The sequence below is a fragment of the Poecilia formosa genome, unplaced genomic scaffold, assembly GCF_000485575.1.
Source record: "Poecilia formosa unplaced genomic scaffold, Poecilia_formosa-5.1.2 Scaffold481, whole genome shotgun sequence".
In the NCBI taxonomy this organism is placed as follows: Eukaryota; Metazoa; Chordata; class Actinopteri; order Cyprinodontiformes; family Poeciliidae; genus Poecilia; species Poecilia formosa.
The window spans coordinates 134,962-148,209 of NW_006800420.1; the positions used below are offsets into that span (position 1 = coordinate 134,962).

General features: G+C 44.9%; 1 protein-coding gene across 5 annotated transcripts in view; it reads left to right on the forward strand.

Annotated features, from left to right (window-relative positions):
* wdr17 (WD repeat domain 17) overlaps positions 1-11,042 on the forward strand; it is a 25,432-nt gene extending 14,390 nt beyond the window's left edge. For 2 of the 5 annotated variants that reach the window (XM_016664371.1, XM_016664372.1), the window contains exons 18-32: positions 1,457-1,582; positions 2,610-2,765; positions 2,843-2,907; positions 3,022-3,154; positions 3,220-3,308; positions 3,926-4,025; positions 4,100-4,239; positions 4,316-4,427; positions 4,498-4,639; positions 4,719-4,821; positions 4,941-5,042; positions 6,452-6,547; positions 6,933-7,000; positions 7,959-8,086; positions 9,584-11,042. In XM_016664371.1, the coding sequence (XP_016519857.1) occupies positions 1,457-1,582; positions 2,610-2,765; positions 2,843-2,907; positions 3,022-3,154; positions 3,220-3,308; positions 3,926-4,025; positions 4,100-4,239; positions 4,316-4,427; positions 4,498-4,639; positions 4,719-4,821; positions 4,941-5,042; positions 6,452-6,547; positions 6,933-7,000; positions 7,959-8,086; positions 9,584-9,796 (1,773 nt within the window). In that variant the 3' untranslated portion in view covers positions 9,797-11,042. Of the gene's footprint in view, positions 1-1,456; positions 1,583-2,609; positions 2,766-2,842; positions 2,908-3,021; positions 3,155-3,219; positions 3,309-3,925; positions 4,026-4,099; positions 4,240-4,315; positions 4,428-4,497; positions 4,640-4,718; positions 4,822-4,940; positions 5,043-6,451; positions 6,548-6,932; positions 7,001-7,958; positions 8,087-9,583 lie in introns of those variants that run through there. The other 3 variants (XM_007578502.2, XM_016664373.1, XM_016664374.1) reach the window with 3 other exon arrangements.
* The last annotated feature ends 2,206 nt before the right edge of the window (positions 11,043-13,248 follow it).

Consider the following 13,248-nt stretch of genomic DNA (forward strand, 5'->3'; position numbering starts at 1 on the left):
GGGTCAGCAGGGGGTCTGATGTCATCGGGGTCAGCAGGGGGTCTGATGTCATCGGGGTCAGCAGGGGGTCTGATGTCATCGGGGTCAGCAGGGGGTCTGATGTCTTCAGGCTCCTCTTCATCAGGCAAACTTCCTCATTGAAACTTTATTTTTTATGTAAAACTCAGTAAAAGTTTATCCTTAAAGGGCCGGTGTCTAAAATCAGTTTTGATCTTTGATCAGAAACAAACCTGCAGTGTTGCTCTGATTCTCTCATGTTTGACAAATCCTTTAGTCTCCATGGCAACCATTCAGCTGTTAAAACACCTGGGTGGACCAAGCCCCGCCTTAGAGGCGCAGCTCCTCCCCCACTCAGCTCCTTCAGACTAGCCAGCAGCAATTAGCAAACAGCTGCTGGAACTGCTGAGCCCTGATCAACGCTGGTAAAAACATTAAAGGGTTAATAGAGGAGCCATGTTGGGATGACTTCCTGGAGGCGGAGCTTCACACAGATCAGGAGTTTCTTAAAGAGACAGAGACCCAATTTCAAGGCGTTAAATCAGGAAGTGAATTTTTTTAAGTCATTTTTTTAAGTCATTTTGTAACAACTGAAGGCAACATAGTTACATGATAGAGCTACTTATAGCCCTGTGGGGCTGGAAAACACAATACTGGCCCTTTAAGAGGCTCACTGTGACTCTCCTGTTTCTTCTAGATGAAGCCTAAAACTCCCAAGAGTTTTTCTGATTTACTGTTAGGGTTAGGGTATTTTTTTTTAACTTAAAAGCAATATTCTGGTTTTATATATAACTCTTGCTTTAATTATTTTTTTAAAATATCGTTAAAATGTATTTCCTAGATCTGGCAGTTTCCATAGAAACCTAAATATCTGTATTGTTCTGTGTTTTAGTAAGTCGATGCTTTGTCTAAAATCTTGCAGTTTTTCACTGATTTGATGAAACCTGATGTCAGAACTGATAATGTCTGCAGAAAACAACCTTTTTTCTGAGCTCTTCTTCTTGTGTGAAGTAGAACTCAGGGAAGCTGTTCAGGTCCGGTCTGCAGTAGAACCGGTCCCTCTGGGCCTGGAGCAGCTTCCTGCTGAGCCTGAGTGACCGGATAAACAAGCAGCAGCGGATAATGAGATAATCAGCTCATGTTGCCTCCTTACCTCTGGCGCCCCCTGCTGCTGTCCTGCTGTAACTCCAACCCTTCCGCCATGTTTAATAAACATTCTGGTGATGAATCTCAGGGAAAATAGTGAAGCTAACCAATAGATGGCGCTGTTAGCTACAAATCAAATCTCATCCAGACTTTTTCTGACGCTTCAGTTAAAACAAGAATGACATAATCTCTGCATTCCGGGTAAATCTTTAATCTGCTGATGGCCGGAGCCCCCGTCGGCTGGGGGATCGGACCGTTTGGTTCCGGATGAGGTTCTGTTGGATGTGTTGAGCATGTGCAGTGTCGCCCTCAGCCTCCAGGGGGCAGCAGCAACCTTTGGGACCTGGTGTTCGTCATCAACGGCCAGGACGACTCGCTGCTTCCTGTCAGCTACAGCAAAGGCGTGATGCACATGAAACACCTGGTGAAGTTTAAAACGGTGAGCTGCTCAGGTAACCCTGCAGGCTCCGCCCCCCAGCAGGCAGACAGCCAATCAAAAGAGAGGCATCTAAAACAACAGCGTCTAAATTTAACAGTAGGCAATGAGAATCAGTAGTGCTTTAATTATTTAGTTAAGCAAAAACTTTACTAAACTGTTCATAACCACAAAAACTAAAAGATGTCAGCATATTAAAGAAATGCTTTTATTTTGAAATGGTTCAGTGTTTTCTGTGAACAGAAAAAAAAATCTTAGTTTAATCTGGTGTGAAAAATAGTAAGACTAAAAAAAAAGCCAAAAATGTTTTAAATTATTCTTCAGACAAAAATAAAAAATGTACTAAACAAAACAGCAATGAGAGGAAAAATACAAGTTTGAAAAGTAAATTATTTATTTATGTGTTTTGTTTTTATTTTTTATAGTTTGAAAAATAATTTACTGTATATTTTTCAAATTGAGTATTGTTTTTTCCTTGTATTTCTTTTATTTCTATTTTATTTTAATTAGTTAATTTGTTTATTTATCACACTAAGAAGTAGCATTTAAAATAAAATTAGTGCCATTAAAATGCATGTAAACAGAAGCTACCAGATGTGATACGAGGCAACACAAAAAGATTTAATTAGTTAATAAGTTTACAACAATATAAACACAGTTTGTAGAAAAATAAACATTTTTATGTTGATTAAACTGAACGATCAGTTAAATTATATATATATAGGTAAATAGATCAAACATTAATAAACAAAATAAGTCTTTTTACTTTCTAACCTGATGAAAATGTATATTTATATATTTTCTTCTGCTATTGTTAATAATGATGGACCTCAGCTTTATTCAATCAGATAAAATCCCTTTTAGGGATTTAAATTATTTAAAATACTAAATTAGGTTTTAGTTTCGTCTCGGGGGTTTTAAGCTGCTGGCACAAATAACACTGGAATCATTTATGTTTTAATGTTTTATTATTTTATTGTCTAGTTGTTTTATCTTTTAATCTTTTAATGCTTTATTTTAATTGTTTCAGTCTGAAGCTCAGGAGCTGACGATCGTTAAGATGTCGAAGTTCGGCGGAGGAATCGGCGCGCCGAGCAAAGAGGAGCGTCTGAAGGAAGCAGCAGAGATCCACCTGAGGCTGGGTCAGATCCAGAGGTACTGCGAGCTCATGGTGGAGCTGGGACAGGTGAGAACCGGGTCACCGGCCCAAACACAGGTTCTGTTCAGCTCCTGTCTGCTCCCTGAACCCGCCTTCTGTTTCAGTGGGAGAAAGCCTTGGCGGTGGCGCCAGGAGTCTCCATGAAGTACTGGAAGAAACTTATGCAGAGGTAACGCACTCAGAACCAGAGGCAGAGCAGGTTCTGGTTCTATTCTGGTTCTGGTTCTGTTCCGGTTCTGGTTCTGGTTCTGGTTCTGTCAGTAACTGGGTTGTATTTCTGCAGACGAGCCGATCAGCTGATGGCCGACGATAACGATGACGCCATCCCGTACTGCATCGCCACCGGCGACATTAAGAAGCTCGTATCGTTCTTCACCAGCAGGGGGCAGCTGCTGGAGGCCCTGCTGATCGTACAGGTAACAGAGGGGGCGGGGCACCAGGTGCGTCCAGCAGGCCGGGTCTGATCAGCCGCTGTTTGCAGGGAGCGTGTGAAGGGAACATCCGTTCCCCGCAGAGTTCGTCCATCAACCACACGACCAACGACGTGGACAACAGGCAGCAGTACCAGAGGTACGGAGGCGGCAGGAACCCGGTTCATCGCTTAGAGAACAGTAAACTCATCAGCAGCATTGATAAAGATCCACAACATTAGCTTAGCCTAAGTTAGCTTCTTTTAGCCTACACTAGATTAGCTCCCTTAGCCTAGCCCATCTTAGCTAGATTTGGGTTATTTTAGCATTTCTTATTTTAACCCACATTCGTTTAACTTGTATTATATTAGCTTTAGTTATAGCTTAGCATAGCTTGCTTTATCCCAAGTCACTTAGTTTATTTTAGCTTATGGTGTCATGCTTTGGTTTAGTTTAGGAGTTAAATTAACTTAACTAATGCTAACTTAGCTTATTTTATCTTAGCTCTGTTTAGCTTCCTTTATAAGGTAAGATTTAAAATTACAAATAATTTAATCCCTCCTCAGCATATTTTAATTTAGTTTCGATTAGATTAAGTAGCATATGTAGCTTAAATGATTTTAGGACAAAAGCAACATCGAAGTGAAATACTTTTTAATATAGTTTTACGTTTTTACACTAACCAGTTTCTCTGCTGTTTAATCTGCCAGCAGTAAATCTTTATCATAAACTCAGTGAGCAGAAATAATAATAAACGTTTCGTCTCTCTGCCTTCAGCCTCCTTCATCACGTCTGTAAGGAGCTGGCCGAGTGGTACTTCCAAGATGGCTGCTCCGTCCTGGCCGCTTGCTGCCACCTGGCGGTCGACAACATCCACGTAGGTTTCTCCAGGTTTCTCCAGGTTTTTCCAGGTTCCCTCCTCAGTTCTGAAGCCAGGTTTCTGTCCTGCAGTCGGCCATGGCCAGCCTGATCCGGGGAAACGAGTTGGAGCTGGCTGCGTGCGTGGGACTGGTCCTGGGAGAAGCAGCCAATCAGAGCACAGCTTACTGCCTGGAGCTGTTGGCCAGGAAGTACATGACGGCCCCAACATGGTAGACATGCAGCCCGCTTCTGTGTGAGGAGTTTCTGTGTTTGCTGCTGGTCTGTTAGGATGTCTGTTGTTCTCAGGGAGCTCTCCGCTGACCTGCTGCAGATGATCCCTGATAATCACGTCTTACTGGCCAAGCTGTGCGCCTTCCACCCAGGAAGTGCTGCAGAGATCAACCAGCTGCACCAGCGGGTGAGGCGACCTCCGCCCAGATTACAGTTTGATCGTATTCTCTGGGATGGTTGTTGTTTTGTCGTTGCAGTGTGGCCTTCCCTCCCTGGATGAGTGCTCGGATCTGGCAGTAGCCGCGGCGGCTGACGGCGATCTGTTCTCCGCCGTGAAGTTCCACCTGCTGAGCTCTGAGCCTGAACTCGCCCTGCAGATGGGCCTCAGCTTCCTGAAAGGTAACTGTTTGCCCCGCTGTGTGTCGGCTGTGAGCGGATGCCCGCTGTGAATCTCATGCTGCGTGTTGCTGCTGATCAGAGCAGCTGGCCGGATCTGATTGGACGGTGGACGGGGTTCAGCCAATCCTGGACCTGCTGAGCTACATCCGGACCGACCGCCTCGTCCTGCCCAGGCTGACACAGTGAGGAACTCGGCTCCGCAGGACGCCAGGCCCTCACCCTGGCTGTGATATTTCTGTGTGTGTGTGTGTGTGTGTGTGTGTGTGTGTGTGTGTGTGTGTGCGTGTGTGCGTGTGTGCAGAGAGCGCAGTGAGCTGCTGATCCTGTGCGGTTACATCGGAGGCCTACTGGCCATCAGACGGAGCTACTGCAGCATCGTTCCTGCTCTCTACGAGTTCACCAGGTACGAATGAACCGACACACCCGTAACCATGGTAACTAGGCTCTCCTGTCCTCCATGTTTGTAGTCTTTCATGAGGGACCCACTGCAGAGAGCTCTGCTCCACCAGAGTCTGACACACACACACACACACACATAAACGAACCAGTTACATTATGTTTAGCAAGGACGTTCTGCACACTTTAACATTAAATAAAAATGTTATGTTTTTTACTATTTTGTTAATAATAAAGTAGATAAAAAAGTCAAATGATTTATAATAAAACATTTTTTAAAAACTCAAAGGCAACCCCAAAAGGTGGAAACCTGCAGCTTAGATAAATGTGACGTATATTTATAATATTATTTATTTTTTTTAATTAATGGGTGTTCTCAATAGTCCTGAGATTACAGTAGTTTATTTAAAATAATGTTTAGTTTACTGAAACAACAGTAACGGCTCCAAACTAACTGAATGTCATGATTATCATGGAGAGCAACTGCAGTTTATTACTATTGGATTTTCCTCAGAGTGAGACCTCGTCTTTATGAGACTATCTTCGTCTTTATGAGAAAAAACGCTACATTAGGTCAAAGGTCAGCTTCTGGTCTCCATTAGTTTAGCAAACACAACGCTACAGAATATTAAAATAACGTTCAGTTTTACATTTTCATCACTTTTATTCACTGTTCAATAATTATAACGTTCATTAGCATAAATGCTGCGTCTTCTGACTTTAGTTAATGATTTTATCAGGTAACATTTTATTAATCTGATGTTGAACATATTGCCAAATATTGCACCACAATCTCCTCTTTGGATAAGAAAACGTGTAATATTTTTATGTTAATCCCATCCAATTGTACTTAATCTCCACAGATTAGCTTTTTTTGCAGGAGTGTCAGTTGCTTTGTTTTTTTATTTTATTTTTATTAAGAAATTTAACTGGCGGCCAATCAGAAAGATAAACATCAGAAATAACGTTTTCCCGAACTGCTGGATATTTCTGTCTTCTCTCTGCATCTTATTAACGTTATTTTAAAGTATATTGTAGAAAAATTACTGAAAAATGGATAACATTTCAAAAAAAAAAAAAAGAAAAATATTGCATTTTCTTTTTCCTTTTTTTTCTCATCTTCTCTCCAAATTTCTGAAATTCAGAGACGTTTTATATTTACAGATGATGCCAGTAAAATCCCACAAATGGAGAATAATATTCCAGGACAAACTTCCTGTTTTTACTCAGAGATGTTTTTAAGAAGTTTGGATTTTTATCAGGAAAAAAATAAAATGTTGAAGTTCCTAAACATAAAATTATAAAACCGGAAAAGCAACCAAATTACAGCCAACACATTACTAAAGGCTCCTGAGCTGTGGCGCCCCCTGCATGGCGACGGCAGCAGCCCCTGACCCCCTTCTCTGTGTGTCTCAGCCAGCTGCTGAAGCGGCGGGAGGTCGGCGTTCCTCTGCAGATCCAGCAGCTGTCGGCGGAGCTGGAGGCGTGGCGCGCGGCAACGCAGCCCGGCAGGTCGGCCAACGCCGCCGTGCTCACTTCCTGCTCTGCTGCTCGGGTCACCATGGCAACGCAGCAGAGCGGGGGAGAGCGACGAAGAGGAGGAGCAGATTTGAGATCTGGAAAATCATCAGTGATGATGGAGGGGAAAATGATTCCTGGTTTTATTCTGTTTTAAACCATAATAATCTGAAAAGTGTGGCATGCATTTCTACTTAGCCGTAAAGTTACCATGGTTACTTCTCTGACTAACCAGCTGATTGGCTTCTGAAAGTCATTGAGGGTCTGCTCTCCACACTTTTCAGATTTTAAAAACATTTCCTCCTCTTCCTCATCCTCCTCTTCATCACTCTCTTCTTCCTCCAGTCCAACCTGTCCAAACTGTCTCTGTCGTCCCCAGTCCTCCATCAGAGAGTCAGAGGGAAGAGTTCAGCTGCCTGCAGAGGAAGATCCAGCCCACAGAACCAGGTAACCCGACCAGAACCCTGTCTGGAGCCGGTACAGAACCCGACCAGAACCCTGTCTGGAGCCGGTACAGAATCCGACCAGAACCCTGTCTGGAGCCGGTACAGAACCCGACCAGAATCTGGAGCCAGTACAGAACCCGAAGCCGGTACAGAACCCGACCAGAACCCTGTCTGGAGCCGGTACAGAACCCGAAGCTGGTACAGAACCCGACCAGAACCCTGTCTGGAGCTGGTACAGAGTCGCCGTCAATACGGAGGGCAAACAGTCCCAAATTACAATAAATAACTCAAGAAATAATGATTTAAATCTCCTTAGTTGGATAAAATTGAGAATATTTCATTTAAATATATAAATACATTATTCATGAATTAATGAAACGTTTTAATTTATTCAGTAAATATTTAATTTATTCGCTAAATAAATTAAATATTTAAATAATTAACCAGTCAGTTTGAAAATATTTCAGTTACATGATAAATTATTTCAGTATTTTGATGGTTCCTGTGTTCTATGGAAGGCCGAAAGGGACAAAATTAAATAAAAATTAAGTAAATAAATTTCTCATTAAATAATGTAAAACATTTTAAATGATGAAATTAAATAACTCGTATTTAAAGAAAATAAATTCATTTAAAAATATGTAAAATTATTTCATCCTGCATTTATTTTTAAATGTGAAGAGATGTAAATAGATTATCCAGATTATTACATACAAAGGTTCTGATCGGGTCCAGTTCTGACCTTTTCTGGTTCTGATTGGGTCCAGTTCTGACTGGTTCTGGTTCTGATCCGGTCCAGTTATGACTTGTTCTGGTTCTGATCGGGTCCAGTTCTGACCGGTTCTGGTTATGATCGGGTCCAGTTCTGACCGGTTCTGGTTCTGATTGGGTCCAGTTCAGACCGGTTCTGGTTCTGATCGGGTCCAGTCCTGATCGGTCCTGGTTCTGTTCTCCTCCAGGCGCGCTGGTTCTGGTCGGACCCGACTACGTGACCGGCTCCAACCTGCCGAGCCATTCGGACCTCCACCTGTCCTGCTTCACCGGACACAGGATCCAGGTGAGCGCCTGTGCGGTTCTGTTCCCCGGGGTTGCGGTAGGGCTGTATAAATAAATCGATTTGGCGATATATATCGATATTTTCCGCCCTCGGAAAGTATCGATTTTTCATCCGCGAGTATCGATCCGTTAAACCATAGGGGTCCATAGCCTGACAGCTCTTTTTAACGTCTAGTTTGTTACCGTAGCAGCCAGACTCCGCCTCCCTCAGTCTCACTTTCAACTCGAGCTTAAAGTGCACATTATAAACTACACACCAGTTTTTAAATTGTTAATAGGCCAAGTATAACCGGAGTTATGCTAAAATTAGTAAACCATATTTTTCTGAAGGTCAGAGAAATGTCAAAAGCGCCGCCATTCCCCGGCTGTTCCAATTATGTGAGAGGGAATGAGCTTCCAAACGTACAAAACGAAACGAAACATTAGATTCCTGTGTTTTTGGAAATGTAAAATCTTCAATAAATAACGATGGGCTGTATTTTGTTGCTGAGGAACGAAGTAAAGTTGCGCAAATAGCCGTGAAAGAGAAGCGGAAAGGAGAAGCGGCGAGAACAGAGCAGCTGCAAAAGCAGTGAAATCGCGAAATTAATGCAGATTTTGACTGGTAGCATTCACTTCGTAATTAGTTTTTAGCTTAGCGGTTTCTGTTCTGTATATAAAGGATTACCTGAAGAATGAACATGGTTGATAACATCCGGGCGCGCAGCGGCGCTGTGTTTTGAGCAGGAAGACGAAGAGGAAAAAGCCCCAGCCGGAATCCGCGGCGCAGTGAGGATTTCCATGATAACAATGGCTGATCGATCATTCTTATTAGCTACAGGCCAAAAGTATCAGAGACTGAGAGTACTATGAGATGCTGGCAGTCTGAGAGGCAGCTACTCAGAGATCCAAGCAGGGGAACAGCGGCGCTGCGTAGCTGCAGGGAGTCGATCACTGCGGGGTGAGGCGGAGCCACGACTTTAGCAGTTAGTAGTAAACAGCTTACAGCCACGGCTAACTCCGGGAGACAAGGTAGAAAAGCCTTTTTCCCCATAGTCCAAAAGACTGCATTTGTGGCTGCATTTTTACTCCAAAATGCAGCCACAGTGTCCAAAAGAAAAAACATAAGTGCAATCATTTGCATATTGAGAGTCTACAGAGGCTGATACCTCCCTACTCTGCTCCTGGATTACCGTTTAAACTTTTGAGTTTTATGTCAAATCCACATGAATTAAATGACAGAAACTAATTCTCTAACTGCGTCTTTGATTCATTTTGTCCAGCTGCAGACTGTTAGACTGTCCAATCAGAGGCAGGTATTGTGTAGTTGGTGCTTTTAATCAGTTTTCAGTTAACTAAATTCAAGTCTATGGAACACAAAATGTCACTAAAATCACTCTGTCCTTCTAAAATCTTTCAGAAAATTGTAAAAATGCACTGAATCGTAGCAAATTGTATCGCTCAACAAATATCGTATACATATCGCATCGTGACCAGAATATCATATATCGTATCGTATTGTGAAATTATTGTATCACTACACCCCTAGGTTGCGGGCCGGCGTAACGCTCTGGTTCTGGTTCTGTTTGCTTCAGGGTCCGGTGTTCCTGCTGGAGGACAACAAGTCGGCCATTTCTCTGAACGACGCTCTGATGTGGGCCAAGGTCAACCCGTTCTCCCCGCTCGGAACCGGGCTGCGGATCAACCCGTTCTGACCTCAACTGGACCGGACGCAGAGGGGGCAGAACCAATACCGGGCTGAACAGAACTCTTACTGCTCCTGATCACGTCACAGTGCAAAGAAAGTTACACCCGCTGCAAACATTACAGAGCCAGAACCAGCAGAACCTCGTACTGCTTCTGTTCTAGTTCTGCTGGTTCTGCTGGGTCCGGTTCTGCCCATCCCGGTTCTGTCCCAGAAGTCTCGTCCTTCATCCAGCTGCAGCTCTGCTGACTTCAACCCGGCTGCCATCTTGTTTCTGCAGAGAAGAGGCTTCCAGGGTCGTGACCTTTGACCTGCTAGCTGCTGTAGGGTCAGAGGTGAAGCTCCGGGGTTTCTGGTTGTTTCTTTGAACCTCCCGGGACTTCAGATGACCTCTGACCCTTCCCAGGCTGAAGGGTCAGAGGTCAGTTTGCTGTTTCTCTGAGGTCATTGCTGATGTCTCTCCAGCTTGGCGTCGAGTGGAAACAAACCAGGATGCAGCAGAGCGTTTCCTGTTTCCTGTTTCGATCAGGCCAGGGGCATCTCTAACGGGGGCAGAGCGGGCGGCCGTGGCCCCCGGGGGGAAGCTGGTCGCCCTAAAGAATCATGTTGAGTTCATACAAACATTAATATAAAACCCAGTACACTAATAAATACAAATTAGTTTTTTATTTATTAGATTATTTATTAGTTTATTTATTGGTTCACACTTAGCCGGGTGTTCATAAAAACTAATTGGTCCAAGTTTTAATAATCTTTTCTAGTGATATTAAACAGAATTTTCTAGTGGATGAAACGCATCAAAGTGTTTTATTTTCCCAGCTAGCCGGCTGTGTTTGGACTAGGCCAGAGTCCAGAGACGCCTCTGTTTTAAACCAATCATATTTAACTGTTTAATTATAAATACGAATCTGAGGCTCATTAAAACGGGAAAGACGCCCATTTTAATTTTCCAGCTGCCTCTTTCTGCTGCTCCTGGTTCGGTTCATATGAAATTATTGAATCATATTGAAGATTTCCTTAAGCTCCTGATGATGTTTTATGTTGAAACTGGGAGTTTACTTCTCTGCACTGCGACTTTAAGAGGTCAGCTGCAGGTTGTGGCTTTTTTAGACCTGGTGTAGCTGTGACATGAGAAGTTGACCTCTGACCTTTCAGTTTTTGTTTTCCAGCTGAGCGTGTACATAGAGGATGTAAATCTGGTTATTAGACTGGAAAAACAAGAAAACTGGAATAAAGGGGAATCGCAGACTGATGGCAGACTCTGTTTTTTAGATTCAGATTTTTTACAGGTTTATGTAAAAAATATCAGGAACAGTTAAAGTAACTTAATCAGAGGAAAATGAAAACAGCTGAATCCAGACTGTAGAAAAGAAGAAACATCGATCAAATAAAGCTGAATCTATTTTTAAAAAATCTGAATAAAAAGAATGAAATACAGATTTGTTAAATTTTGTTCAAATCAGTTCTTCCCCTCATTTGCCCAGCTTTTATGAAGCATCTGTTGAAAACTTGCATCAAAATATTTGTTATTGTGTGGCAGAAAGCACAAAACTGGTATATTTTTATAATAATGTAAAGTCCTTCCGCCTCTCCATGGGCTGCCCTTATAATGGTGGAGGGGTTATAGGAGTGATTATCGGAGCTGCGCTGTCTGGGGCTTCATGCCCCTGGGATGAGGAACCAGGCAAAGTGCAACCCGAAGTCCCCTTATGATGCAGAAGGCCTTTGGAAACCGTGTTCCCTCTCCCGGACCCGGGTCACTGGGGCCCCTCTCTGGAGTCAGGCATGGAGGCGGACATATTTCCACTCTGGAGTTGCCCATGATGAGAGGCAACTTACCATGAGTGGGCATTCTTGTTGCCCCCCATCTTGGTGCCTGTAAGTTGGGGTTCAGCCCTATGAATGAGAGGGTGGCCTCCCTCTGCCTACGGGTGGGGTGACGGGATCTGACTGTGTTTGTGCTTACGCTCTAAACATTCAGATTACCCACCCTTTTTGGAGAGTGCCCCTCCTGGGGACTCCCTTATTCTGCTGGGGGACTTCAACGCTCACGCGGGCAATGACAGTGAGACCTGGAGGGGCGTGGTTGGGAGGAACGGCCCCCCGATCTGAACTCGAGTTGTGTTCTGCTGCTGCACTTCTGTGCTCGTCACGGATTGTCCATAAAATGTTCAGGCATAAGGGTGTCCATATGTGCACTTGGTACCAGGACACCCTCGGCCGCAGTTCGACAATCAACTTTGTCATAGTTTCATCGGATCTGCGGCCGTATGTCGTGGACACTCGGGTGAAGAGAGGTGCGGAGCTGTCCACTGACCACTACCTGGTGATGAGTTGGCTCTGGTGGTGGGGGAGGAAGCCGGTCAGACCTGGCAGGCCCAAACGTGTAGTGAGGGTCTGCTGGGAACGTCTGGCGGAGTCCCCTGTGAGACGGAGCTTTAACTCTCATCTCCGGCAGAACTTCGAACACTTTCCAGGGGAAGTGGGGGACATCGAGTCTGAGTGGACCATGTTCCGTGCCTCCATTGTTGAAAGCTGTGGCCATAAGGTTGTCAGTGCCTGTCGCAGCGGCAACCCTCGACCCCATTGGTGGACATCTTTGGTGAGGGATGCTGTCAGGCTGAAGAAGGAGTCCTATCTGGCCTTTTTGGCCTATGGGACCCCGGAAGCAGCTGATGGGTTCTGGCAATCCATGCGGCTCGGGTGGTTGCTGAGGGAAAATTCGGACGTAGGAGGAGTTCGGAGAAGCCATGGAGAAGGACTTCCACACGACTTTGAGGCGATTCTGGCATCTCAGGAGGGGAAGGCAGTACAGCACCAACACTGTTTATAGTGGGGATGGTGTGCCACTGAGGAAGCTGAGCCTGGGGACTCTGGGTCAGGCTCTCCAATCTCTGGGGACGAAGTCACCGAGGTGGTCAAAAAGCTCCTCTGTAGTAGGGCCCCGAAGGTGGATGAGATCCGCCTGGAGTTTCTTAAGACTCTGAATGGTGAAGGGTTGTGTTCGCTGACGCGACTCTGCAATATCGCATGGACATCAGGGGCAGTTCCTCTGGATTGGCAGACTGGGGTGGTGGTCCCCCTGTTCAAAAAGAGGGACCCAAGAGTGTGCTCCAATTACAGGGGGGTCAGACTCTTACGTCTTCAGGGGTCCTGGAGAGGAGGGTCCATCAGATAGTCGAACCTCAGATTCAGGAAGAGCAGTGTGGTTCTAGTTCTGGAACACTGGACCAGCTCTACACCCTCAGCAGGGTCCTGGAGGGTTCTGGTAGTTCGCCCAACTGGTCTACATGTGTTTTGTGGACTTTGAGAAGGCGTTCGACCGTGTCTCTAGGGGAGCCCTGTGGGGGGTTCTCCGGGAGTATGGGGTACCGGGCCCTTTGATACAGGCTGTCAGGTCCCTGTGTGGCCGGTGTCAGTCTGGTCCGCATTGCCGGCAGTAAGTCGGGCTCGTTTCCGGTGACAGTTGGACTCCACCAAGGCTGCCCTTTGTCACCGATTCTGTTCGT